Genomic DNA, 27,680 nt, shown 5'->3' on the forward strand with positions numbered 1-27,680 from the left:
GCTATAAACTGATGGCTTTCCTCTTCTTTTTTTTACTACATGCAGGAGACATACTTGGGTTTTTGCCAGACATGCTTTTAGCACTAAAATGAAACCGTTTAAAACAGAAAAAAATACACACTGAGACAACTTTACTCCGTCAACCGCTAGCGAGAGTAGGGCATCTCACAGGACGAGAGATACGCTCATCCCAGCTGCAGGTCCAACGTACCGTACATCATACGCTGCTGCCTGTACCTGTTGCACGAAATGTTTTATATTTTTACAATTTTGTTGTATCGCTACCGAATTGTATCATAAGGCCGAAAAAATCATAAGTCGAATCATCGTAACTCGGGGATAATCTGTATTATAATAAGAGCAAACTGTTTAATATGTTTAGGCTTGAATTAGGTTTGCTAGTAAGGAAAATTAATGAGTCGATATCTTCAGATAGAAAAAAATATATATAGACACAAGCACAATGCTGTATTTGTTTTTAATCCATACAGCCATACCTTAACCATACCTGAATGAAATGTTACAAGTTACTGTATGCATAAACACAGCTTCAACTTGTAAGGTGAAGTCCAAAATGTTCAGGGACAAGACAAATGTACAAAAGTGACCTGTACACATTTCTCCAGGATTCAAGAATTCAGAAGGCCATCAACTGTGGCACGATCATCAACATTGACAGTGGTTGATTCAAAACACTATTCAGGCAATGTGCATACAAAACCGTGGCTTGGTTTAGACATTATAAACATTAAAGATTCAAGTGCACACAATTACAACAACAAACTCTCCAAACCGGGGGGAATTCGGGGGGCAGGGGACTTGACATCATGACATTGTTTCATTCCACCGCATAATCACTATACATTGTCACTCCATTCACATTCAGCCAGTGACATCATCTAAGAGGGCCATCTAGAAACACTAGATCTGACACTAAGGAACTTAAAGAGAACGTGTAAAATGACAGGACGATGTTATGCTCTCGGGGGTAGGGGATGCTACAAACACACAGCTCAAGGGGGCAAAAATGGCACATGAACATGTCAGTCTCTCAACCAATTCTCACATCTCTGTTGTCATATTTGGTTTTGGGTTGGTTGATGTTTTTCCTCTGGCGCTACTGTCAGTCTGACACCCCCCTTAGCGCTACATGAAGTGCATCTGGAAATATGGGGAAAAAACATCTGTCTACTCAAAGCAATATTTGAAATAAATATCTGTCTGAAAAAATTTCAGTAATTATTTTTCAGCATACTGTTTGCACTGGAAAATCAAACTATGGAAAAACAAGACTTTCAAGACATATTTTTAGAAATGAATATTATGTAAAGTATGGGTGCATGAGTGCAGTACCTGAGTCCCAGGGACAGGGGTGAAGGGGTTGGTGGTGCGGAGAACAGGCTGGTTGTACATCACAGGCTGGGGTGCCATCAAGGGTACTGAACTCATCTGGCCCATGGGAGGAGGGATCTATTAGAAAGCAAAATATACACTGACTTTCCATAATATTTTACAATGCAATCTTATCAGAGAAATAACTGAAAATGACAGCAGTATAGTTTCTTTTTATTTTAATAATAATATACTCAAATGTACTTTTGCGCCAAAATACACTGGGCTCTCATTTGAACTTGTAAACCCAACGCTGTTCCATCCTGGCAATGCCCCTGTGCACAAAGCGAGCTCCATGATGATATGGTTTACATGGTTTAAAGATCTTGAGTGGCCTGCTATTGAGCTCTGATTTGAACCCTACTGAACACCTTTGGGATGAATTGTAACACTGACTGCACTCTAATCTACTCATCCTACATCAGACTCCAAAATCTAGTGGAACGTCTTTTCAGAAGAGTGAAAGGAATTATAAGAGCAACTAACAGTGGAATGCGATGCTCAAAAAGCGCATACTATACTTACGATCAGGTGTCCATAAACATTTGGCAATATAGTGTACCAACACTATATAGATCAGGGGTACTCACACTTTTTCTGCTTGCAAGCTCCTTTTAAAGTGCCCAAGTCTAATATAATTATATTAGGGGTCGCCACAGCGGATAATCCGTATTCATTATCCACATGTTTGATTTGACACGTTTTTACGCTGGATGCCCTTCCTAACGCAACCCTCCCCAATTATCCGGGCTTGGGACTGGCACTAAGAGTGCACTGACTTGTGCAACCCTAATGGCTGGGGTTGGTTCCCTGACCCCTAATGGGAGAAGCCGAAAGAAAGTTTATATATATATATAATATAAATAATATAATATCTTATATAATCATTATATATGCATTAACCCTTATAGCACAATACAATTCAATACATTTATGGTCACTACTTTTTCTGATAACTTGCACTTAATGAAATCAGGCAGTGTTGCATAGTCTGAACTGTAGCTGCTGCTAGCCAGCCTCAGGCAGACTTCCAAATGATCATCAGTCATGGTGGAACAATATTTGGAGTTAATAATCTTCATTTAGGGCTGACTTGCATAAATAAGTGGAGTCACTTAGTTTGCTGAAGTCTCACACTTTAGTCTCACACTACCCTGTTATAACAGCACATCCATTCCTACCTATAATGTTTGGTGTTTCTGAAGCAAACAAATGTCATGTAACCTCTGAAAGTGTGATATTATATAGGTATTTAGGACAATACACGACAGCAAAAAGACAATTATCAGACAATTACCCTGTCATAATAAACACTGAACATGTTCAATATGAGCTAAAGTAAAAAAGATGTGTACATATCTAAACTGTATACATATCTAAATATCTAAATGTACAAATCTAAAATATTGTGTACATATCTAAATTTGACCAAACTCTCCCTTGCAATGATTTTCTAAATCCAAACATTTGGTGATTTTTTTTTTTAAACATGTAATCGTACCATCCCATATACAGGCACTTGGGGGGTTGTCATTGGAAATGCTACCGGAGCTGGTGCCTGAAAAAGAAATGAATCAGTACACAATATGAAAAACAAATGACTGCAAAATGATTTCCCACAAAGATATAATGACGAGACTTACATAGCCAGTATAAATCATTCCATTCTGCAGTGAACAGATGGAAGAGGAAAAGAAATGGTACAGTTAGCCATTAAGGCAGCTTTTTGTTTGCACTTTGCACTGTTTATGAAACCGTCTGTATTCCCAGAGAAACCGGATGGTTGGTTTTTAAAAAATTCAAAGTTCCTACCATCTGTGGTACTGGAATAGGGGCAGGGGCTAGGGGTGTGTGTCCCCATGGTACAGTGCCACTCATGGCTTTAGACTGCCAGTGAGATCCTCCTGTGGTTTTCTTCTCAAGGTGGGTCCATTGCATCTCTGGCCTAATAAGAAAGCATAGATGAACATTAAACCTGACCATCACACCTATTTTTTCTGCCATATTAATAACCTTCGCTCTTCTGCAAAGGATTTCCACTACATTTTGGAATGTAGATATGGGGATTTGTTCATTCAGTCAAGTGAACAAATAAATTCATGCACTGATGTTGAGTGAGAAGGCCAGGTGTGAAATTGATGTTCCAGTTCACTTCAGTGGGGTTAAGGTTAGAATTTTTTTTGCAGGCGAATTGAGTTTGCTCACATACCGGACAGTGTGAACAATTGTTTGCTTCCAACTTTGTGGTAATAGTTTGGGAAATGCACATATGGGTGTATATTCAGTAGTCACCTACAGTATGGGTAGATATAAGGTATCTGAAAGGGTAGATATAGGGTATCGAGTAAATATAGGATATCTGTTGGCGTGTGTTGATTCGATACAGGCCACATAATGTGGTTATAAATATAGGTGTATATAAAGGGGTATCTGATGGACATGGGAGGTATAAAGTATAATGCTGATAGGATGCTTATTGTTATAGATATAGGATATCTGATTGGGTAGACAAGGTAGACATAGGGCATCTAAATGGGTAGATATGTGAGTATCTACCCAATACTGTATACTGTATATAGTATCTAAAATGTTAGATAAGAGAGATGTAGGACATTTAATTAGTTAGATGTTAGATACTGATATCTATACAATGTACGGTCTAAAATATGGTAGACATGATAGATATAGGGCATCTGTTTGGGTAGATGGGATAGATATAGGGCATCTGATATAGCAGCTAGGCTATATACAGGTGTAGAGTAGACAGAGTAGATATATACGGTATCTGGCGGTGAGGTGAAACTGAGTATACTGAGAATATCTTACTTTTTGGCCAGAGGTGCTCCAAAGTGCAAATCTATGAGAAAAACAACAATCCTGATCAGACAGGCAATAAATTATGATGATATCTACATAAAGGCAACTTGAATAAAAGACCTACTGCCCATTAGGTTGGCCAAAGAGGAGTCCAGGTCATTAGTCAGCAACTTTCCTCCATTATAGAGTTGTGTGCCTTGGCCGTGGACCTGTGAAGACGGTTTGAGTAGGGGTCCTAAGGGGACACAACCTATAGCAGGAGAAAGAAGAATACGAAATAGAATTTTTGTCCTTGCAGTCATTATAAACTCTACACATTCATTCATAAATCATCGACTCACCAAGAGAAGGTCCGGTCATGCACAGCAATTGAAACAAAAAAAAGGAAAAATATTACATCATATGGCAAACATACTGTGTAAAGATTATATCAGTAAGACATATATTGACTCATTAAGCGTGTGTGACTTTATGTTGGTGTATTATGATGTATGATCAAATTGACGATGTAAATCTGACCTCCCCAGCCGTTGTTAGTGGCAGGCAGGGTGCTAGTCAGAACAGGGGTGGTGTGATTGTGTTGGAGGTCAAAATGATCACTGGGGAAGCTGTGCACTCTGTTGGTTCAAGGTTCAAGAGATACAGAAATACACCATTTTTACACCTTTAAGGTTAACATCATTATTTAAAAGCTACGAAATGGATAGCAACATAGCAACAGTAATCTCTAGCCATCCCATAAGTCATAAAGTAAACAGTACCCATTTGTGATGGGGAGATCTGGTGGACTGGAGAGGAGCTCGGTAGCACCACTACTGGTGCAGCTGCTGTTGGCGCTGCCCACAGACTGCCCGCTGGGGGACACTGTTGGAGTCTGCATGCCAATATCTTTGAGCTGTACTCCCTGTGGTGAGGTTGAACGAGACACAATAAGAACGGTACTCTGTAAAAATGTCACACTTTTATTAAAACCTTTTTTTCCTGATATTATAACTTCTGCAATTTAAAGCGATTGTAACTGGAATTTTTGTTATATTCCTCTATCATTATTTATTCTGTTCTTATTTTCATTTATTAGACTTTTCAGACTGGGAAAGAGGTTGTTTTTCATTTTTTATCCATTGAATTGTGCAACATATACTTTTATCAATATGTCACGTGTTTTCAGTATTAAGTCTAAAAAAATTATTGCTTTATTTGTATATTTAATGTGTATTAATACTATTGTAAGACAAATAATATTTATTAATGAGTAAATAAATAATGTGTTTTGATACCTGGGCTTAAGAGAAGTCACCAGGTACTACATTTTGTAAAAGCTAAATATTGTCTATAAATATAAACAAAACAGTGAGATATAAAATCGCTGAGTTGCCCCACCTTTGTAGGCTGTAATCTATTGCCCTCAGCCTCCTGAGCCTGCTGTTTTTCATCCCTGCAAACAGGAAATGTAATAAACAGTTGTGATTAATATTGTGAAATCTAATAAATAGATCATCTAAACATGTTCATGTCAAACACTATACAATGGAAAGAGAGATCTCAGTGACTTGGCATGACCATGGCATGGTTGTTGGTGCTAGATAGGCTGCTTTGGTAATTTGAGTAACAAACTGGAGCGTTAACTGGATAAAGGTGGTGTTTGGTGAGCCTGTGTATGGCTCCCTTTTGAGTCTGGTTTGCTTCTTAGGGATAAATGTATAGGGACTACTTTATGATGCTGAAATGTATTTCAATACATCTGCTTTGGGACAATGGGTAAATTTGCTATACAAATACATTTTAGTTGAATTAAACTGTATCATCTGGGTGACAGCAGTGGAACCTAATATGTTTGTCTGCTGTTGCATCCTGTGCATTTTCTGCTCACTATAGATGTAAAGAGTGATCATTTAAGTGACCATAGAATTCCTGTCAGCTCAAACAGGTCAAACAAGGTGAATCCACCCACAGAACTGCTTCTCACTAAGCATGTTCATAGTATTTTGTGTAAATTCTAGAGACATGCTGTGCATTAAAACCCCAGGAGATCAGGAGTTTCTGAAATGCTTAAAGCAGCCCATCTGGTACTACTGCAATAGTCAAAATCACTGGGATCACTGATCTTGGCTTATTTCGTGTTCTGTTGCTTGTCATGGACATTGTACAGCTGTCACATGATTGCACAAATGACCAGGAGTACATGTGTTCTTAATGAAGCTCTCCAGGTGACTGCATTGATCCAAGTTAACCATAATAATGTACATGTAAAAAATTTATAAGAAACTGTTTGTTTCTGTGGTCCATATATTGTAGTGGCTTTAAATTGCATTTCTGTGCATCTGTTGTATTTGTTTTATAATCGAAGCTAAACAAGTAGCTCTACAAAAGAGATAAAAATTAATAGCTTTTTAAGGAGGAGGTTTGGTGTAAATCATTTCCACTGTAAATGCTCTGGGGTAGACAGTTTAATAAAAAAACAAAAAAAAAATGTAGAGTCTCTGCAGGACTTTCATACTGGCATAATAAAAATGTACTGTCTGGTAGAGATCTGTTAATAAGCAGATGCTTTTAATAACATTGTACTGTGCCACATAGATATTATTTTGGAGCACCAGTGGGTACAACTGTAAAAATCAGAATAACTGGGTGAACCTTTTACTCTAACATGCATAAGGTACCTGTTGACGGAGGACAGTTCTTTGATTTTCTTGCCTTCCAGAGAGGCCAGGTGTTGTTCAAGAGCTTGTAAGAGACTACTTGGGGCCTGGAAGCGATGCAGGTTGAGGAAAAGAGATATTTTAGACACATGTGTGGCTAATGAGTGCAACACAAAAGTACACAGACACACACAGACATACACTCACACAGGCTCTCACACATAAACCAACATAGATATTTCACACATGGACATACATACACACCTCACACTCACTCACTCACTTACACACACAGACAGCAGACACACACATACATTCAGACAGACAAACAGACACATACAGAGTCACAAAGGGAAGGTTTGCATTACTGACATAACCTAATAGTGTTCATGAGCCTCTAAAAGAAAAGGAAGACAAAGCAAAAAGATTCAAATAGGAGATGCTTGTACATGCAAAACATGTGTTATTTCCCATGCAAGTGTTCTGACACTTCATACACGGCTTGTGAAGCAAACTGAGATCAAGGACTTCTCAAAGTGGGAGACACAAATTACTAGATTTTCTACAAACAAATAAAAAAATAAAGGGAGACCTTTTTGTCTGACCATGCAGAGCACTTTATAAAGCACAAATACAAAAAAGCCAAAAGCACAACCTATTAAACTTTGGATTCCACTTGGAGTTCAATTTCATGATTGCAATGTAGCAAAATGACATATTCTGTGTCTTTGGAATAATTCAGCAAACACATGCCCTTTTATTATAAAAAAAAAGAAGAAATAAATAAAAAAACATTTGGAAGCCAAAGCAGGTTATACAGAGAAAGGCAAATGCTGGATGAGAACATGGGTCTGTGCATTCGCTCACTGAAATGCATTTTTCTGTCCTCTATAGGCTATAATCAATGAGCTGTACTGGCCGACAATGAACATTCACTCTTCAAGAGAATGGCTTTGTTCTTACACAACATTTGCCTTTCAAGGACTAGACAGGTCCACTCTGCATGCCAGTTCGAAGGAGGATTTCCATGAATAACAAAGGAACAGATTTCTCAGACACTCTAAGAGGAGACAAAATAAGGAAAAGCCCACTGAGAAATCCGAAACATACGCGACGAAACAATAGAGCGTTTAATAAAAAGGAAAGAAACGAAAAGATAGCGAGAAGTTAAGGAAACGATAACATGGCTGTAGGAGTGTACAAAAGGCCATACTATCTTTCACAACATAAGTCAACCTGTGGATTTGTTTATATAGCATTTTCTTTTGAATGAATGTTGGTGAAGAACAACTTCTGAGTGTTAATAATGATGGTACATTATGCAGGCCTTCTGAATACTGCTTCAGCAGAAGTAAACAAGGCACTCCTTCCATTTAAAATGTTTTCGACATGGTTAGGTACCACTTTGTAGTATGCCAGCCCAACACCTTCAGGAGTCCCTGTCTGATGTAAATGAAAATGTCAACCAAAAAAAAAAAAGCTAAATGGTGGCAAACTGAAGGGGGAGATGTGTGCCCAGCACCCCTCTGTCAGTCGGCATGGAGCGTAATTGGCATGAAATGCAAAGACCAGCATAAATTGGATGCCTATGTTTGGCATAGTTGCTGACTAAAAAACTTCAGATGGTGCCAGGCAAAGTTCTGTCCCCTGCTCCAGTTTTAAGGCATTCTATTTATTGTGCACATTCACAACTCTTCCCAAAAGCTATTAAAGCAAAAAATACCCTACCAATGCAGAGATATATGACAATGGTGAGTGGCTGCGGCGTAAAAAAAAGCTAAACACTCTACCCACAATCCCTTAAGCACAAACACCATTCAGCCATATATCAGTCTGCACTGGAAATAGAAGCGCTGTAAATTTCTCATGGATTTTACCAGTAAGAAATGGTGGCTTGAAGAGCAAGCACTTAATCTTAACGTGACAACACCGCAAACCTCAATAGCCTTGAACGGCCTTTCATTCCTACTAAAAAAATGCTGTGCTAATACAATATTCAAGGCAAAATTCAAGGCATAAGGCTTCATAAATGAGAGCTTCTTTGAGGTCAAAGGTGACCAGCTTTTAGTACCCATTTACCTCGGATGAAAACAGAAAACGCAAAACAGCACATCAGATTCCCAGGAAGAGCGCGGGTATGGAGTAAGTTTCTGGAGGCCCCTATCCTAAAAGTCTGGTAGATGAGGGGTAAACATAGAGGAAATGGGGAGGCTGGGGATGGAAGGCTATGGGGTGAGGTGGTGATGAGAATTTCAAGTGAAGCCACATGGCAGAAATTGAGATGAAATGTGCCACTAACCTGTGAGAGATCTGGGATGTCAACCTGATCAATTCCAACTTGCTGTGACACAAAAAAAGGAAAAAGAGGGAGGAGAAAAAAAAAAACCAATGTGGAACAAAAGGGGTAAACAAAGGAAAAACCAGAAAAGAGGTATGTGGAGGAGGGAGGAAGAATAAAGAAAAAGAGCCATTACTCCATGCGGCGTTTGTGTGAGTGTTAAAGAAAATATGGACAACTGCATGTACAAAGAGATAGACAACAAGGATTTGGATGTTGGCTTAATGGGTGAGAAAACAATGAAATGTCACTTTTGATCATGTGAACGAAGATGAAATATTTATGACTAGGTGAGAAACATCCAAAAGAAACACACAACTAATGTTGACTTTGAAAAATAAAGGACAAGAAAAAATGGCATACACACATTGTTATACAAATAAAGAAATGCGCTCTTAAAGTCAACTTTAGTCTGTTTTTGGATAGCACTGCACCCAGTTCCTGAAGAGACATTTTACTTAGCCAAAAAAGACAAAAATAAAACATAATCTAAAAATCAAGCAGGATGTGCAGGACTTTTTTTTTTCCCAAAAAATACCTCCATACACAGCAAGACATTATGCTTTATAAACAAATAAATAAAAGGAATGACTATATTCTGGCACAGTTGTCAAGAAATAGTATTTGCTTTAATGCATACGCATGTTCCAAAGGCAGAGGACACTATTACTGCAGCTTTATCCATCAACCTTTTATATACGAAACACTACAAAGTCCTCAATTATGTTTGATCACAATCAGAAAATTCCACGTTGACAACTGTGCCCTGCATTTGGACTGCAAAACTGTTTTGGGTTTTTTTTGTCTCTGCAAACTTAAGCCAAGGGGCTGAAATAATTGGTCTTCATTTGAATAACACATCATTGTTCTTATTGTTGCTGAGATAGACTGAGAGACATCTCGCTAACGCATGCAGTGCAGGCAGCAGAACAGGCAGAATGAAGGGGAGAACCTTAGGTAAAAGTTGAACCGAAAGCCAAGAAGGGCAGTAATCAAAAAAAGGGCCTGTGTGGAAGAGCCCCCGACCAAACCCATGCATTGAGTATATTCAGAAACATTTTACCTCTGCCACTTTGAGAAACTCTGAGAGCTTGGTCATCCTGATAAGAAACCTCTTGTACATTTCCAGGGCTTCTTTACACTGGTGCTTCTTCATATCAAAATATTTCTCTTTGAAACGAAACAAGGCATTTAGTACAACAATTCTTGCATCAGCACACAAGCTTCCAATACACACATTTGCATTTGCATGAACATGTCTTATACCACAGCACTGTCAAACTCTCGAATAGGATTGGTCAGAAAGTGTCAATTCATTTTCTATAACAGTAGTTCGGACAGTAATTTCACAGCAAATCACAGCCTTATATTGTTGAACTTATTTTAAAAAGTTTACCTTCTCATTTCTAAAATAACAGCTGATCGGCAGTTATATGGCAACTGCTCCACATCTAAATCTAAATAAAATTACAAGCATTGCTTTTTAAGTAAGATTTCTGTAAAGAATGACTATTTTACACTGGTATTACTGGGGTCTCCAGTGTCAGTAACTTTTCCACCACAGGATTCTTAAAAAATAGAAGAGGATAATAACTGTTTACAGCTGCTATAATGTCAGCAGTAGACGTTTTTTGTAGTTGTTCCACAACCTAAAATTTTACTATAAACGTAAAAAAGATGGAAAAGGGAAAATGCTGTGGTATAAGAGGAATAAAACACTTTTTATTTAAATGAATCTACACTGTAGCGGTATGAGTGACTTTGCTTCATGTCGGGTAGCATCGCACCACCTCGTCACTGGTGATGTATTTTAAATGAACGGCAACATAAACACAGGAAATGACTAAAATGACAACACATTGAACCATAAGAATGTATTATATTACCTAGAAGGTTAATAACACCTTCGTTGTAAGCAGCAAAAATGCGGATAGAGTCCTTGAAGAGCAGCATGAAGGCACCATTGATCACACCATTGGTCAGTACATTAGAGCTGGCCTAGAGGGAACATCAAAGTAATACAATTAGGTGAGAAATTTAGGATCGCGAATGTCCTTAGGAAAAAATAAAGAAGACAAATAACTACAATTCCTGCTTAAAGGCATTTTAGTCTCTTGGATTATACAGAGCTTCTGGCCCACCTTTTTTCTAGATATTTTCTTTTATTTCATTTTTTAAACCCAAAACCCTATATACTGTATATACATGATGTATTAATCAATCAGTCAAAATGTTGAACATCCCACTCCAGATTGAGTTGCCCTTTGATGTTATAATAACCTCCATGCTTCTGAGAAGGCTTTTCATTAGATTTCAGAACGTGGGTATTTGCAAGAGCATTAGTGAGGTCAGGCACTGATGTCAAGTGAGGAGGTGTGGGGTGCAGTGCATTTTAGTTTATTCAATTTGTTGAGCAGGGTTGAGGTCAGAGGGCTGTGCAGGTCACCCAAGTTCTTCTACACCAACTATGGCAAGCCATGTCTTCATGGAGTTTATTTAATGCACAGGGGCATTGTAAATCTGGAACATGTCTGAGATCCTTAGTTCCTTAATACAAAAACATACAAAGACATTCTATACAAGTGTGCGCTTTACTTTGTGGCAATAGTTTGGGAAAGGGCCACATATGGATGTGATGGTTAGGTGTGACATACTTTTGGTCAGATAGTGTACATGTAATTATAAGTAGTTCTTAAGAATGTTTTTAGTATAATAGGGTCACTCTCTAAGGCCAAGGTAATGATCTGAAACATTTAAATGACCAGGATGCAGTTAGGATATAAACTGCTATGAAGCTACAACAGATGCTGATTTCAGAACTTTCTGACTTGGAGATGCTCCATCATGGTTTCTCCGCTCAAGGCCTACTACATTTTTTTTCTGGCTACTCCACAGTTACTTTTACATTTATAGCATTTGGCAGATACCCTTGTCCAGAGCTACTGAGCAGTTTAAGGGGTTCAGGGTCTTGCTCAAGGAGTGGCAGCTCAGTGGTGCTGGGAATATTATGTCCACTACAATGATAGTCAACTAGATCACACTGGATCACATTGTTTTGATAATTCCACTGCTGTTACTAGCCCTCTCACAAAATTTTTAAGGCATTACACACATGTCTTTATTAAACAGCTAATAAGACAATTGTTCATAATTAGAAAACAGATGTCATTCTGCCCATTAGTAAATGTTTAAAGGTTTTGGCATTGAATTCATATAGGCAGTATATACTGTGGACCAGAAACACCCAATGACCACCTCATTACTCTTATTAGTCCCGTATAGTATTTTCTTCTTTTTTTTTAAGTTCAACCTGGCACAAGAGCTGCTGATACAGTTTTACTCAGCCGTCACTAAATCTGTCCTGTGTACACTCAATTTCTGTCTGGTTTGGTTTAGCTCCCCTGATCAGACATTAGAAGACTAAAGAGGACAGCCCAGATGGCTGAGAAGATTATTGGTGCTCCTCTGCCCACTCTTGACAAACTAATAGAGGAGGCTTTTACTTTTTTGAACTGCTCCCCTATGACCGCCACTACTGAGCACCAAGCGTCAAAACTACAAGACAAGAACAGCTTTTTTCCCCTAGGCAAGTCAGCACGCCCACTTAAACTCACATCAGTAAAAAAATGTATATACCTAAACACATTCAGGTGCATTATGTAAACATGTGCATATACAGTACATTATTTTTAATAATTTATTACATTGCAATCACAATTTCTATGCACGACTTTCCACTTGCAAATGTCTAAGATATGTTTTTAAGATCTGTAAATGCTGCATATAATCTTGATTACACACTGTGTATAAATCTTTATTTATATCATGCACAAACAGACTCAGGAATAGTTTTGACCCTGAAGCTAGAGAACTGAACATAAAGGAACACTATCAGTGAACTATTTGCACTACACACACTTGCGTTTATGCACTTCACAAACGTCTACCTCATATTTATTTAATCCCAACCACAATCTGTAAGATTTTAAATGTGCAATATCTCCATATTTAAATGTGCAATATCCCAACCTGAATCTGCAATACCTTAACATTTTAACTGATCACTTATGGTAAAATTTTGAATACTTTATTATAATTTTTTTTATGCAGCATAAGGACTGAAACTTATTTTTGTTGTACCCTATGCAATAACAACATAGATATCAATCAGTTCTTTCACAATTTTGTTGTTTTGCAACCAAAACAAACTCCTTTCCTCAATTAAGTTTTAATCCACACCACTACAAGAAAGTTTACCTCAAAATCCAGAAGTGCATCCAGCTGATTTTGAATGATTGGGAGGGTCTTCATCAGCTTCTCTGTGCTCATGGTGCGCATCACCCCATCGACCCTACGGAAACAGTGAAAACTTACAGGAGCTCTCACAAAAAGCTGTAAATGAAAGTATGTCCTCTGACTCGTTCGGTTTTCAAAGAACGAAATTGATCTCTACTCACCCCCTCTTCATCTTGGTGAAATCAACTGCTACCAGCCGGTAGGACATTGCCCGTTCATTAAGATATCTGCTATATCGTCTGATGTAGGTAGACATGTCATAACCTATAGGAAATATATTATAAGCATTTTGTTCTGTATTCGCCTGAGGATAAACATCACGGGTGTGGTGGTGATTTAAACTCATACTCACCTTGTAATGCCCCTTTATCTATGAAATTATTCAAGTTAAAGAGTGTGCTTCTAGAGGCAAGGTACTGGATGAACCTCTGTTCGAAGGAACAAAATAACACTTGTGAGTCAAACTCTCTGAAGGTTGGTTAATTTGTTCAATTTAATGTTGCTTGGAGGAAAAAAAGACACTGATATCATTATTTACATCTTTTCCAACATGTTCACAAATTCAAATAAAACTGAATCCTGAAAAATGTTACTTAACCCTGTACAGACCTATAAATGGACTGGTTTATGCAATCCAAATTTTCTTTCCTGCCTCTTGTTTAAACTCTTTGGTTACCATGGCAACCTAGACAAGCACTATTAGCTTTTATGACACATGGTCAAAAGGACAGCATGGTGAGTATTTCTTGAGTACTTAAATGCCAAAAAGGCTCATTTGTAAAAAAATAATAATCATTTCTGCTACACTATGATTTGTACGATAATTACGATGCACTGCATGTGGAGTAATTAAAAATGGTGGTTTTCAACTGGATTAAGAAACCGCATAGAAAAATAAGTGTGCATTAGGGAATACATATGACGTGCATTTTTGCATCTCTGTGACAGTAAATGTGACTGAGCTACATTGTGTTTTTTTTTAAAGGAATGCCTTATTCAGTTTTCGAATCAGCAATTCAGATCAGTTTGATGAAAGGAGGGTGTAGATAACGGATTTTGAAAAGGGTAAAATAGTCATTATTAATGTGGAGTTTTTGTCTAGAGTGTGGACCTTTCAATAAAAGGGCCCACATTTCTTAAGTACTTCCAGTTTCCCATTTTTTTACTATTAATCAATAACTATAAAGAATATATGTTGAGAAATTTAGCTTAATTTCGCTTAAAAGCAAGAAGTTGATTAAATAGTTCTGGTATGATAACCTCACTCGAATATGCTCAGAGACTAATTAAGAAAAGACAAGTTAAGTTAAGAAATGTGTAATTTATAGTATTTTTTTTTATTACAAGTAAACATAAATACAACCAATAAACATAGAACACATTTCATAGAGTGGAATGATGTTTAAAAAAATAAAAAATAGGCCTTTTCTTGATTAAATCCACACCTCTTTATCCTTGAAATCTATTTAACTCTGTAAAGCTGCTTTGGGACAATGTTTACTGCTAAAAGCATTATTTTATTTAATTAAATTAAATTAAATTTAATTGCCCTGTTTCATGAAAACTGTTACCCACTGTCATGTATCAGTGACACCTATTGTAGGTCAAAGCTCAAACAGTGCATGTTACAAACAAAGAAATCTCAAAATTAATTTTGTGACTGTAGAAGAAAATAATAATATAAGTTAAATTTTCCTAATGTTATCCTAATGTTATTATAGGGTTACAAATACAATTACAATGAAATAAAAAAAGAGAGCCATGCCTCTTACCTCATTGCCATACATCATAAGATGATGTGTGGTGATAAGGGTCTTGAACACCACAACCCAGCTTTGACTGGATGTCCTCTCAATCAGCGTGTCAGCCAGATGAGGTATACTCACACTCAGCTCGTTGGTGCAATGCATCAGATCTGGGCATTACACAAAGACACAAATAAAACTCGCTTCATAACAGTAACTCAAGGATGCTTTTGGAAAATAAAAAAACACACATATACATATTTTGGTGTATTTGCTGAGAACACCAGCACAAATTTCCCTTCCAATGTCCCTAAGGCTTGTCCTAAACGTGTTAACTAAGCACTTAATTGATTACCTGCCCCTTAATCAACTATGCTCAGAAGTTATTTGTGAATTAAAGGAAAACTCATCTTGCCTCCTGAGGTCAGTGGATGCTGTTTTCCACAGCCGACTCTTCTAGTCATGCCATCGGTGAATAGTGAAAATTACATTTTTTAAAAGGAGATTTAATTTACTCTGGCCAGCTACCGGTCTGAAATATCTTACAGGTTCCTTCTTGGAGAATGACTAGTAATATTTAAATTGGCCTAAGGTTTATTTATTCATGGAACAGCCACTGATTATGGACTTTTTCAGAGGCCAAAGGAATTAAAGAAGGAAAAACATTACAATATTCTTGGACCCTGAAGCATTTACAGGTTTAATGATCTTACTCAAACACATAACCTTATTTCCACAGTGTAAGAAGCAGGACCTTATAACCCCAAATCTTCTACCAACAGCCAAGAGCACAGGTGCATTCTGTCACCAAGCTTGAGAGTGAAAGCCCTGAGTACAGCTTTTCAATTGATCTACTGACCTATGCTCCAAAAGCAAAAGCTTTATGGTAGATCCTAAATAGCTCCTGGTTCCCCTCCTAGTTCCTCAAAGAACTTAAAATATGATTACCTCCTAAAAGAACAGAAATACCTAGCTACCCAATCCTAAATAAAATACCTATTCTGAACATTTTGCATATCTTTATAAGTAACACATTCACAGCATTTGGCAGAAACCCCTTATTCAGATCAACTTACAACTGACAGTTGAAAGTTAAAGGCCTTGCTCAAGGAGCCAGCACTGGTAGCTTGGTGGTGCTGGGGTTTGAACAACCCTCTGATTCAAGGTCCAATACCTTAACCAATGAACTACAACCTTCCCACAAGGCCTCTTATAGTGTCCTACATATATATTGAAACATTAGTTTTAGCTTAAACCTCTTTGATCAACACGTTGTTCTATTATACGTTGGTCACTACTTTCCTACGTGATCCACAAAAGTTACTATACACTACTTGCTGATAGTGAATCTCTGCCATTCTGCATACTGGAACTTGCAAAATGGAAATGAATATTAATGGTGCTCTTTTATGTATTTTTTAGAAACCTAAGTATAAAAAACAACAACAAAGCATCAACCAACACATTGCACATATAAAAATAACCTATAGAACATTTCACGTTTTTAAAGTTGGTGGAGTCCTTAAAACTGCATTCGGCCATAAATTCTTAGTGTGGTTCCTTAACATGAGAAATGTGTTCACTATGCAGAGAGACAGGATTGTATCATGGTATTTGTCCCTGAATAGCAAGTGTGCGGCATTAAATGTAAAAGAAATACCTTTTGGGTATTTCAGCATTAACAGATACAGATATACAGTAAAGAATAAACCCTCAAATCTGCACTGATATTCATTTGCTTATGGGTAGCACAGAAGAATGAAAGGCAGCAAACAAACAAAATCCTCAATGACACGTCATATACAAACATCATATAATTATTAATTTCCATATGCCCTTCATGGTGTGGGCCTGGGCTATTGTTATTTCACTCTAATCAAGCAGCTTGTATATGTGTGGGGATCTGAACTCGTTTACACACACACACACACACACACACACACACACACACACAAACACACACACACAGGCTTTAATGTACATTATCATGATCATCATCATTACACACATCAACTGCATCAATCAGAATCTGAGGCTTATTGAAATATACCAATGCAGTATGCAGGACATTCCTAAGCATCAGTATTTACAGTGTTGCAGTGAGGCCTGGTTGGTGTTTTTCAGGGTGTTTAGTGTGTGCCTACTGAAAAGGGGGTCCTTCAAAAAAAAAAAAAAAAAAAAGCTCTGCTAGCCTGACCTTGAGTAGACCTGGATAGGATCATAATTGGTGCCTAGGAATGATCGTTTGGACGCGATGTTAAAAGAGATGAGAAAGAAGAAAACGGGGAGAAGAGAGAAACACGGAGAGAGAGAGAGAGAGAGAGAGAGAGAGAGAGAGAGAGAGAGAGAGAGAAAGCAAAATGCACAAACGACATGTGAAGGCCAGGATACAGAATGAATGAATGAATGAATGAATGAATGAATGAATGAATGAATGAATGTTGGCGATGTGAAGGGCGATGTATGGACTTAACCTACAGTCAAGGTGCTTCTTCTTGGGCGCGCTGACTTCGTGCGTCGTGGCCTTGCACACTGCTTTGCTGATGGCCGAGCCGCTCATGCTGTGCTGCGCCGCGGCGATCCTGTCCGTGATGGACTGTCCCGACATGATCGGCTCTTCGGTGTGTGTGTGTGTGTGTGTGTGTGTGTATGTAAAAAAAGAGAGAGAGAGCGAGCAAGAGAGAGAGCGCCTTTCAATCAATGGACGTATTCACTGCAGGGGTGGAGAGAGCGCAACTGGATGCGTGCAGATATCGGTAAGGATGCGCTGACATTCAGACGAACGACGTACCGACCAAGGACGACCGAGTCCTGAACTGCGCGATCGAAATGCGGTTAATTGCAAGCAGACCCTGCGTTACTACCCGCAATAGGACATCACTATGGTGACTGCTACCCTCCCGCGCCGCCGGTTAACCATGTAATTGCTGCTCCGATACCACCTTGCGATCCTCTTCTTCTTCTTCCTCTTCTCCTTGCAGGTAAAAATCGTTGAAGCTTGCAGCAGGAGGACGGCCCGATAAAATCAGTAAGTCGTAAAGCAGAGCAGAGCAGAGCACGAAGAGGATCAGGTTCAGGATCAGGATCAGGTTCAGGATCAGGATCGGGCTAGCTGTTCAGTTATCATTGTCAGATTCCTTTAGCCGACTTCATGAGGATACTGCAACGTGCACAAGTTCATCCAAAACCTCACCCAGTCGCACTCACACCAAAGTCCATCCGCAGCCAAATCTCAGCATTTCAGCATCATGATAGCAGAGATGAAGAAATCCTGCCTTTGCCTCGAAATTCACAGCCGGATGCTCAACGCAAAATGGCAGAATCAGGTGACCTGAGAAAGAGGAGGCGGAGTAGGGAGAAGGGAGAATGGAGAAAAGGGAGAAGGAGGAGGTCTGTCTATCCGGGGTGGGCATCTTAAAGTGAAATTTTCACTCTGCACTAGAAAACTCAATTAATCCATCCCAGAGGGCCACATCTCTCACACACAAGAAACATTCATTACCAGTTCATTGGGTTTCAGATTCCTTTATTCAGCTCAATTCCAGCTACATGCATCTTCCATCCTAAACTCTTCAATTCGGTTCCATGTCAATTCGTGTGGCACAATAAATAAATGCAATAAATACAGCATATCAGCAAAGAATAAAGAAAAGGACACACACAAGAAACAATATAGCTAATTATTATTTATCAAACATAAAAACTCATTGATTTTGTGTAATAGTGGGGCTGCATGCTCACTGCCCCATTCTGCTTTGTTTTATTGCATACCGTAGTTCTAGTGCGAGCTGTTTCGCACCATAGATTCGTAATCCTACAAACCAAATAACACTGTGTCCTGGTTTGTATCTACAAACCTTTAAAACATTTTGCATTTAAAACCTTTTTTTTTTTTTTTGCATACAAATCATAAAAAACATCAGGCCCGCTTGCACTTCTATCCACCCTAGCACCATTTAAAACCTCTCACAGCCTTCATTTTTTCATACATATAAACCCACATTTGGGGTTTGGTACAAAAATCAAGCATTTGCAAGTGTTATTGCTTTGTTCACTACATTCCGATTTGTCTCCACATGATTGTGCTTTAGATTTTGGTGTTTTCATGATGCTGTGGCAGTGTGGATTTTCATGGTACCTTCTGTAACTACTGTCCCATTATTGATAGTTTAGGCACACCTAAGATTGTAAAAGGCACAAATAATTATTCAGAATATTATTATTATTACTGGTCTGATCCTGAGCTTGGAGTTACTGTCTATGCTGACTCTTCATGTCCATGTGAGTATCGTCTGGGTAATATGGTTTCCTTCCACCATCATGTTTAATTTGCCTTAACCTCAATATGTCTTTGCATAAAGCCCTACAATTAATTGGTAGTAAACAGTAAACACTTCTATAGAGTTGCATAGAATTTTTCCAAACTCTTGTTCTATGCATGTCTGACTCTTTCATACTGTCTTATCATATTTTTTCATAGTAGTTGAAATAGTAACGTAGTAGTAACTTTAGTAACTTCATTGTTTTACTAAGCTCCTGGTTTTCAATTTCCAGCACCGTCAAATACCACTGTTCGGTCCACAAGTACTGTAAATCCTCTGGACCTGACCTGCTCAATTGTCTCTATTATATTTTGCATTACCAAATGAGGTGAACTGTTAATGCATTCATGGGTTAATCATTGATGTATTGCTCCACTAGCTTGTACAATCCTTATGCGGATCTCAAATATGGAAAGAAAATAAGCTCTGTCATTGCTCTTCACAGTGCTCTTTTGGTCTTTGGGCCTGCTGTGCACACACTCCAGCAGTTATTGGGTCGGTACTGTAGATGAAATGCTATAGGAATATAAACCAGCAGTGTGTTTTTTTGTTTCTGATGCTTTACTGCAGTGCCTTATCTTAATTGCTTTTTTAAGGGTAAAGCCAGTAACTCTATGCCCTTTTCTCATGCTCTCTCTCTCTCTCTCTCTCTCTCTCTCTCTCTCTCTCTCTCTTTCTTTCTTTCTCTTTCTCCTTCCTGCTTTTCCTCGCCATCAGTCTTGCTATTTTGGACACGCAGAGCATCTGGCTTTGCCACGATCTTTGGTGTTGTTGTTGCCAGACAGGGTCACCGTGTCTGGGTCCGAGTTGCTGGGAGTGTTCTCCTCGTGGGCCAGTATGTTTTCCACCAGGCACTTGATTGCTGCTTCAACGTTGGTGTTTTCCTACGACAGGCAAAAATCACACATAAAACTTCAGCTATGGATTTAGTACTTAATTATAAAGCAGTTTAAACCTGCAGTAAGACAAGTCTCCAGTAAACTCTACCCATTCTTATGTTTATGTAAGGAGACAAATAAAAGCTGCGAGAACCTGGGAGTTACCTAATGTAATAATTAGAATAGCATTTTAATTTTAAATGCGTCTCAGGATGCTGAAGGCCACTGCGCAGATACACAGCACATAAAGAGAAGAACAGAAGCAGGCTAGGTAACACGCAGGGGTCCGAATCAGAGGGAAATGAATATTTTTGGTTCTTTTACATGATCAGTTACGTTTTTTTGGCATAACTCTGTCCACATACACAAAATAAATGCCGTTCGCGTAAGGGAGGAAAACATACTCATAAAACTCTTGCAGAAATACGACAATGCTTTCGCTCAGAATCGATCTTTGACTAGTCCTGGTTTTGGACTTGTCATGGACTTGGCAGCCGTGACTACAGCTTTATGTGAAAACACTTCTCTGCCGCAGGGAGGGAAGGAAAGGGAAGGAACAAAGTTCTTGAGGGGAAACGGAGCTATCTTAGAACGTCTTTTATTACGAGAATCAAATGACAGTCAGGAGTCTACAGTGAGAGTAAGGCTTTTAACCGGAGCTTATGTGATGCTATGCAGGAGTAGTGGTGGGTCGTTCATTAACAATTCGTATCAATCGAGTGATTGGTTCATTTTCTACTGGACACGCATGAGCAAAGCACTGCAAAAATCGCAGTAGGTTAGTGTAGGTACAGGAAACAGAATTGAGTAGTTTACCTCTCGACTCTTCTAGTCTGAGTCGTTCTTTTTTTGATCACGTGACTCCCGTATACACTATGCAGTGCATTACAAAGGAATCAGAATTGAGTAGTTCATCTCATGAGTTCTCTGGTTCGAGTTGTTCGCTCTTTTATCACGTGACTCTCATAGACGCTACACAATGTAATATATCAGGGTTTTTTTGGTCTGTGGCAAAAAAAACTACAGATTATACTATGATACTAAGACCAAGCATGACAAATTTAGTGTTTCACCCTTGACATTTAATCTCTCTGCCTTCATGTGTTCTGTGCTGAATGAATCACAGACTTGTGCTACATAAACACCAGTCCGTCTATATGACAATCATGTGACTACAGCAATTTCCGCAGCACTTAAGCAGCAGACAAGTCACATGGTATAAGAACCAGCAAGCATGGTGTTACTTTTGTACTGATTCATGCTGCTTTATGATTCAACTTTATAATTTTACCTTTTACTCTCGTTATATTTCAGATATAAGCCATAGAAGCCGCAGTGCAGAGCACACTGGATTCGAAGCAGCTCTGCCATCCAGAGTTCACACAGCAGGGTGTTAATATTTATCTGAGAAGCTGCTTCGGGCCCTGTTCATACAGTTCCTGTCTCACACATCCCAGTGTATTTAATTAGAAAGGAGCTGCGAGTTGAAACCCATGCCCTCTCTAAACTGTGATATGTGTCCATGTGGTTCATATCACAGTCACACACACACACAAACTCATCAAACACTGACCTCTGAGTCATCTCAGTGTCAATACACGGAACTGCCAGACCAATCGCAAGCTTCAATTATACTGTAGGTGCGGCAACATGTGGGAAAGATCAGTCGAAACTATTTCACTATTTCAACCAAATATGGGGGAAAAACAACCAGGATTGAATCGTTCTATCTGGTTATAATATATAAAAGCTTAAACCTGGTTGGATGTTATTTACAAAAGAACACACACATTGCCTTGTGAAGCACCTTATAAACCCCGAATGAATGAAATGCTCACTCTCGGTTTCCTTGCATGCGCGATTATCCTCCACTTACCTTGGCTGACGTTTCAAAGCAGCCTACAAATCCGTTTTCTTTGCAAAACGTCTCGAGTTTGGGAATCTGCGTGGACAAGCCGTCCCGTGACTGGTCAGACTTGTTGGCCAGCAGAACAACCGGGACGGGTTTGCCGTTGTTGAGAGTAACCTTTGTGTCCAGATCATCTTTCCACTTTGGTACCGCGTCGAACGTCGTTGCTCTGGTCACGTCAAATACTATAAGAGCTCCTACAGCCTCGCGGTAGTACACACGTGTCATGTTGCCGTAGCGCTCCTGACCTAGAAAAAAGGGGCAAATCCTGATTTACACGTTACTGTGTTTATTACATGCATCAGGCAACTTTTGGTTTTCAGGATCGAGGGATTTGTGGAAACTCAGTCACACGACAAACTGCATTTTTTTTTTTAATGATTTCAAGAAGGTGATAAAAGGCAGGTGAGGGATGAGGTGAACTAACCTCACTCACAGGCATTCCATTACATTAAATTTAAACAATTATCATTAAAACCAAGTAGTTATTTATCAGTAAAAAAAAAAACCAAGAAGCAGGTTTTGGCAAATTGTTAAAAGAAATCATTCAGTAAATCTGCTTTACACTGGGCCACATCACACCAATATTATGATTTTTCTTCCCATAACAGGCATGCTGGGCTTTATTTCTCTTAAAATGTTCGAAAAGTGTACAGATTTGGACTGGATTTAAAAAAATTTGAATTCAGATCTGATTTGTGGACATATAGCGCTGTGCAATAGTGCAATAGCTGTACCTGTTGTACATTTATTTTTTTTTATTTTCGGCTTTATTGAATCAGTGTAATGTACCATTTTATAATAACAAATTTAAATAAAATAAAAACAAAAAAACCCTGGGCCTTTTATAACCAAAAAAAGAGAAGTGCTGTGGCAGATCTTATCTTTATTTCATCAGCCCTTTATTGCTTAACTCACAATGTTTTTGCTATAGTGGGAATTACGCACCTGGATTTTCCCTTTTCTTTTTTTTATAGTTTTATCCCTACTTCTTTATCTTTACTCATTTTTCTACATAATTCATTGAGTGTATGATAATATATTTTACTTATAGTAACTAAGTGAAAGGTGCATATAAATACATTATGTTCTCTGTAGTAGTTTTTACACTGTAGATTCATTTCAGTTCAAAAATCAAACATGAGTAACAGCCATGGGCCGAAAGTAAACAAAATAGCATTATACTTATCTGTGTTCTATTCAAATGTTGTTTTATTATTTTTGTTTATGATTTCATAATATTTAGAAATAAACAATACGTTTAAAAACATCGCTCTTTAATATGCTTCTAATACCGTTTTATGTTAAATGTTTTCTAGTTCAATGAAATTTACACAGTTTACAATATAAACCTAAAAACAATCCCCTTTTTTTTTTTTTTTTTTTATCCCAATGGAGTTTAATCCCTAATGCAGTTATTCAGGCCATAAGCGAGATGATTCTAATATCAGTGACCTCTAATGAGAGAAATGAAGTTGCTCCTTATTTTAAAAAAATCGTTTAAATTTTTTTAAAAATGAGGACTAATTTCAAATTCGCTTATATTCTCTACTTTACATGTCAATGTAGCACAAAATATGGTACATAGAGTAAGTATTAAATTATAAATGAAGATCTGTACCAGTGACTTTTTTTCTCTTCTCATGTTTAGCATGGCGCGCCAAATCAAAAAGTCACCACAGGCCGACTTTGGTCCACGAGCCCTATTTTGGGCATCTCTGCTTTAAAGGAGGCATGTTTGCTTTACAGCATTTCTTGGCATGTGCCTAAGAGTTTAGCAGAGTACTGTTTGTTATGCAGTGTAGCATGTGTGTAAAGTTGCCTGAGACAACACACTTCTGTCATGTGACCACTTGGATGGTGATCTGTAAGTGGACAGTTACTATCGATATCATAGACCAGCTTTTTTAGCAGGTTTGATAGGATTTTTTTTTAAAATGGTTGGAGAGGGAAAAGCACAGTGTTATAAAACAACTATTTAAATAAAAACAAATGACTGTTAACCTGCATTGATTCAAACTTTCTTATTCATGAAACAAAGTTATTCATACTGTGCAAAATCTTATGCACATGCAAAGAAAAGCAATGACCCCATTTAAGTATAATGAAATGAAATGATTTTACATTCGTGATAATCCACTGCTTTTCTTTAAAATAATCATAACAGTGTATATAAGCAGCTTTTTCCTGGTAATCAAGGACACTGTAGAGTAAAATATGTTTACAGTACAGCATTCAGAAGTATGAGCGTATAAACTATGACTTAATTTCATTAATAAAAATGTTCATTAATTGTGGGTTAAACAGTCATTCAAAAAGCCATTCACTTGCAATAAAGTATTGTTTTATACTACTATATTTCTAAGTCTACAAATAGGTCAACTATATTTCATTAACTAAAAAGTGTATTCTATTTTTTACATTTACACATATATTATATTAATACGATGTATAAGACCTAATTTGTAAAGAACGCCATGCTATAAAATTGACCCACATTGAATCAACCTTTTAAATAATAAAATAAAGCAATGACTTATGGCTTTAAATTTTAGTTTGAAATCATACTCATGTTATAACGCGCTAAAAGAGAGGCAAGGAGAGAGAAGGACTGAAAGAGAGAGACAAAGGGGCACAGAGGGGAAAAATGGCCCTTGGCTCTTATTCCTAACTCTCATGTGACTCTAGAAAAGAATGAGACAAGCTGAGGTTAAACATATCTACTATTGTTCTACATTCCTAAGATGAATTTAGGCAAGCAATGTGGCGTGATGTGATGTGGCATAAAGTGATGTGGCATGACCTGATGTGACGTGATGTGGCGTGACCTAATGTGATGTGATGTGGCGTGACCTGATGTAATGTGATGTGGCACGACTTGATGTGATGTGGCGTGAATTGATGTGACGTGATGTGGCGTGACCTAATGTGATGTGATGTGGCGTGACCTGATGTAATGTGATGTGGCACGACTTGATGTGATGTGGCGTGACTTGATGTGATGTGATGTGGCGTGACCTGATGTAAAGTGATGTGGCGTGACCTAATGTGATGTAATGTGGCGTGACCTGATGTAATGTGATGTGGCATGACTTTATGTGATGTGGCGTGACTTGATGTGATGTGATGTGGCATGACTTGATGTGATGTGGCGTGACCTGATGTGATGTGATGTGATGATGTGATGTGATGTGGCGGTAGTTAATGTGATATAGTGTGGCGTGATGATGTGAAGTGGCATAATACGATGTTGTGTGAGTAATGTTGAGTAATGTGATGTGGTGTAATGTGATTTGATGTGGCATGATTTGGCATGACTTGATGTGATGTAGCATGATGTGACTTGATGTGATGTGATGTGACTTGGTGTGATGATATGCCGTGATGTGACTTCATGTGATGTGGCATGATCTGACTTTATGTGATGTGTCATGATGTGACATGATGTAATGAGGCATGATGTGTTACTTGATGTGATTTGATGTGATGTGACTTGGTGTGATTTGGAGTGATGTGACTTAATGTGATGATATGCCGTGATGTGACTTGATGTGATGTGGCGTGATGTGACTTGATGTGATGTGGCGTGGTGTGACTTGATGTAATGTGGCGTGATGTGACTTGATGTGATGATATGCGTGATGTGACTTGATATGTTGTAGCGTGATGTGACTTGATGTGATGTAGCGTGATGTGACTTGATGAGATGTGGCGTGATGTGACTTGATGTGATGTAGCGTGATGTGACTTGATGTGATGTAGCGTGATGTGACTTGATGTGATGTAGCGTGATGTGACTTGATGTGATGTAGCGTGATGTGACTTGATGTGATGTAGCGTGCTGTGACTTGATGTGAAGTAGCGTGATGTGACTTGATGTGATGTGGCTTGATGTGATGATATGCCATGATGTGATGAAGCATGATGTGACTTGGTGTGATTAAATGACGTGATGTGGTGTGACTTGATGTGATGTGTCTTGTTGTGATGATATGATGCAGCATGAGGTGATGTGATGTAACTCAGAGAAAAGCTTCACCATTTAACATGTAAAAAAGGTACATAGATAAGCCTCTACTTTACTGATCGCTTTTAGGAATACAAGACACCAGGATATAAACACAGATCAAGTGTTTATGCAGATACAATGTAATGACTGACATTTACCAAGAACATTTTTTAAACTGTTTAATGTTATTAAAGTTATATAAATGCACCAGTCTCACCTGCAATGTCCCACATCTGTAAGCGGATGACTGTGTGATTGTCCCAGTTCAATACTTTGAGCGCAAAATCGACTCCGATGGTGGCTCGGTAGTGCTGAGAGAAGATCTGATGAACATATCGCTTAATTATAGACGTTTTTCCAACTCCGAGATCCCCAATCACAAGAACTTTAAATAAATGCTCACGCTGCATGACTCCCAGATTCACTCCCACAACAAGTACGAGCTCTGGACCGCTTTTACTGTTTCATTACAGCAAAATGTATAAACTTATACATTCTTCACTCAATTAGAAAAAATATACAAAAAAACAACTTTAAGTCAGACAGGCATTTGACTTGGCGTTTGGCAGCACTGAGACTAATAACCTCTAACTAATAAAGCTAAAACTTTTTAAATACTGATTATTTAAATGAAGCAATCAGCTCTTATAAAATACTACATTCTCCCCGAAGTGCGGTTCCACCCTGCTGTAGTGAAGAGCGCAGAGGAATGTGAACCTTCACGGCTCCCGTAGTGTGTAGCAGCCAAACCCCGTCCTGCGGTCTCGTGCACTCTGAGGGCGGGGCGGAGCAGCCCCAGTCTCTCTCTCTCTCTCTCTCTCTCTCTCTCTCTCTCTCTCTCTCTCTCAGTCCCCCCTCTCTCTCTCTCTCTCTCTCTCTCTCTCTCTCTCTCTCTCTTTCTCTCTCTCTCTCTCTCTCTCCCTCTCTCATCTTTTGACTTTACACATTACATGGTGAAAAATAATAAATTAAATTCTTCTTCTTAATAGTATTAATATTTTCTTTCTTTTATTCTTTCTTCTTTTCTTTTTCCTTTTATAATTATTTCCTTTTATTTCTCTTTTCTTCATTAAAAAAAGTTATTTAAAAAATGTAATTCTTACTATAATTATTTTCTTCTATTTATTTTTTCTTATTTTTCATTTCTTCTTCTCTTTCTTCTTCTTCCTCTTTTGTTCTTAATGCTGTTATTATTTTTGACCCTTTTCCTTTTTTTTCTCCTTGTATTATTATTATTATTATTATTATTATTATTATTATTATTATTATCAACATCATCTTTTCCTTCTTCTTATTTTTCTGTTTTACTTCTTCTTCTACTTTTTGTCATTATTT

The 27,680-nt window shown here is 38.2% G+C and overlaps 2 protein-coding genes across 5 annotated transcripts; both read right to left on the bottom strand.

Moving 5' to 3' along the window:
- Positions 1–462: 462 nt before the first annotated feature.
- LOC124397729 (phosphatidylinositol-binding clathrin assembly protein-like) lies at positions 463–18,597 on the bottom strand. Of its 4 annotated transcripts, none has more exons than XM_046867442.1 (19): positions 17,706–18,597; positions 15,255–15,397; positions 13,835–13,910; positions 13,644–13,746; positions 13,444–13,537; positions 11,073–11,184; positions 10,250–10,356; positions 9,148–9,189; positions 6,870–6,955; positions 5,590–5,644; positions 4,971–5,113; positions 4,729–4,826; positions 4,337–4,444; positions 4,219–4,249; positions 3,205–3,337; positions 3,036–3,059; positions 2,894–2,950; positions 1,354–1,470; positions 463–1,161 (listed from the first exon to the last, which is right to left on the bottom strand). In XM_046867442.1, exons 1-19 carry the CDS (start codon positions 17,833–17,835, stop codon positions 1,147–1,149), a joined length of 1,674 nt encoding a protein of 557 aa, XP_046723398.1. In that variant the 5' UTR covers positions 17,836–18,597; the 3' UTR covers positions 463–1,146. The 4 variants fall into 4 exon arrangements, with proteins under 4 accessions (XP_046723398.1, XP_046723397.1, XP_046723400.1 ...); XM_046867441.1 differs by having other exon boundaries at positions 4,334–4,444; positions 17,706–18,595; XM_046867444.1 differs by lacking the exon at positions 9,148–9,189 and having other exon boundaries at positions 4,334–4,444; positions 17,706–18,595.
- Positions 18,598–18,736: 139 nt separating this feature from the next.
- On the bottom strand, positions 18,737–27,055 carry rab38c (RAB38c, member of RAS oncogene family). The gene is made up of 3 exons (XM_046867447.1): positions 26,563–27,055; positions 22,304–22,584; positions 18,737–20,433 (listed from the first exon to the last, which is right to left on the bottom strand). Exons 1-3 carry the CDS (start codon positions 26,753–26,755, stop codon positions 20,272–20,274), a joined length of 636 nt encoding a protein of 211 aa, XP_046723403.1. The 5' UTR covers positions 26,756–27,055; the 3' UTR covers positions 18,737–20,271.
- Between the last annotated feature and the right edge of the window lie 625 nt (positions 27,056–27,680).

Source organism: Silurus meridionalis, chromosome 15 (genome assembly GCF_014805685.1).
Source record: "Silurus meridionalis isolate SWU-2019-XX chromosome 15, ASM1480568v1, whole genome shotgun sequence".
Taxonomy (NCBI): Eukaryota; Metazoa; Chordata; class Actinopteri; order Siluriformes; family Siluridae; genus Silurus; species Silurus meridionalis.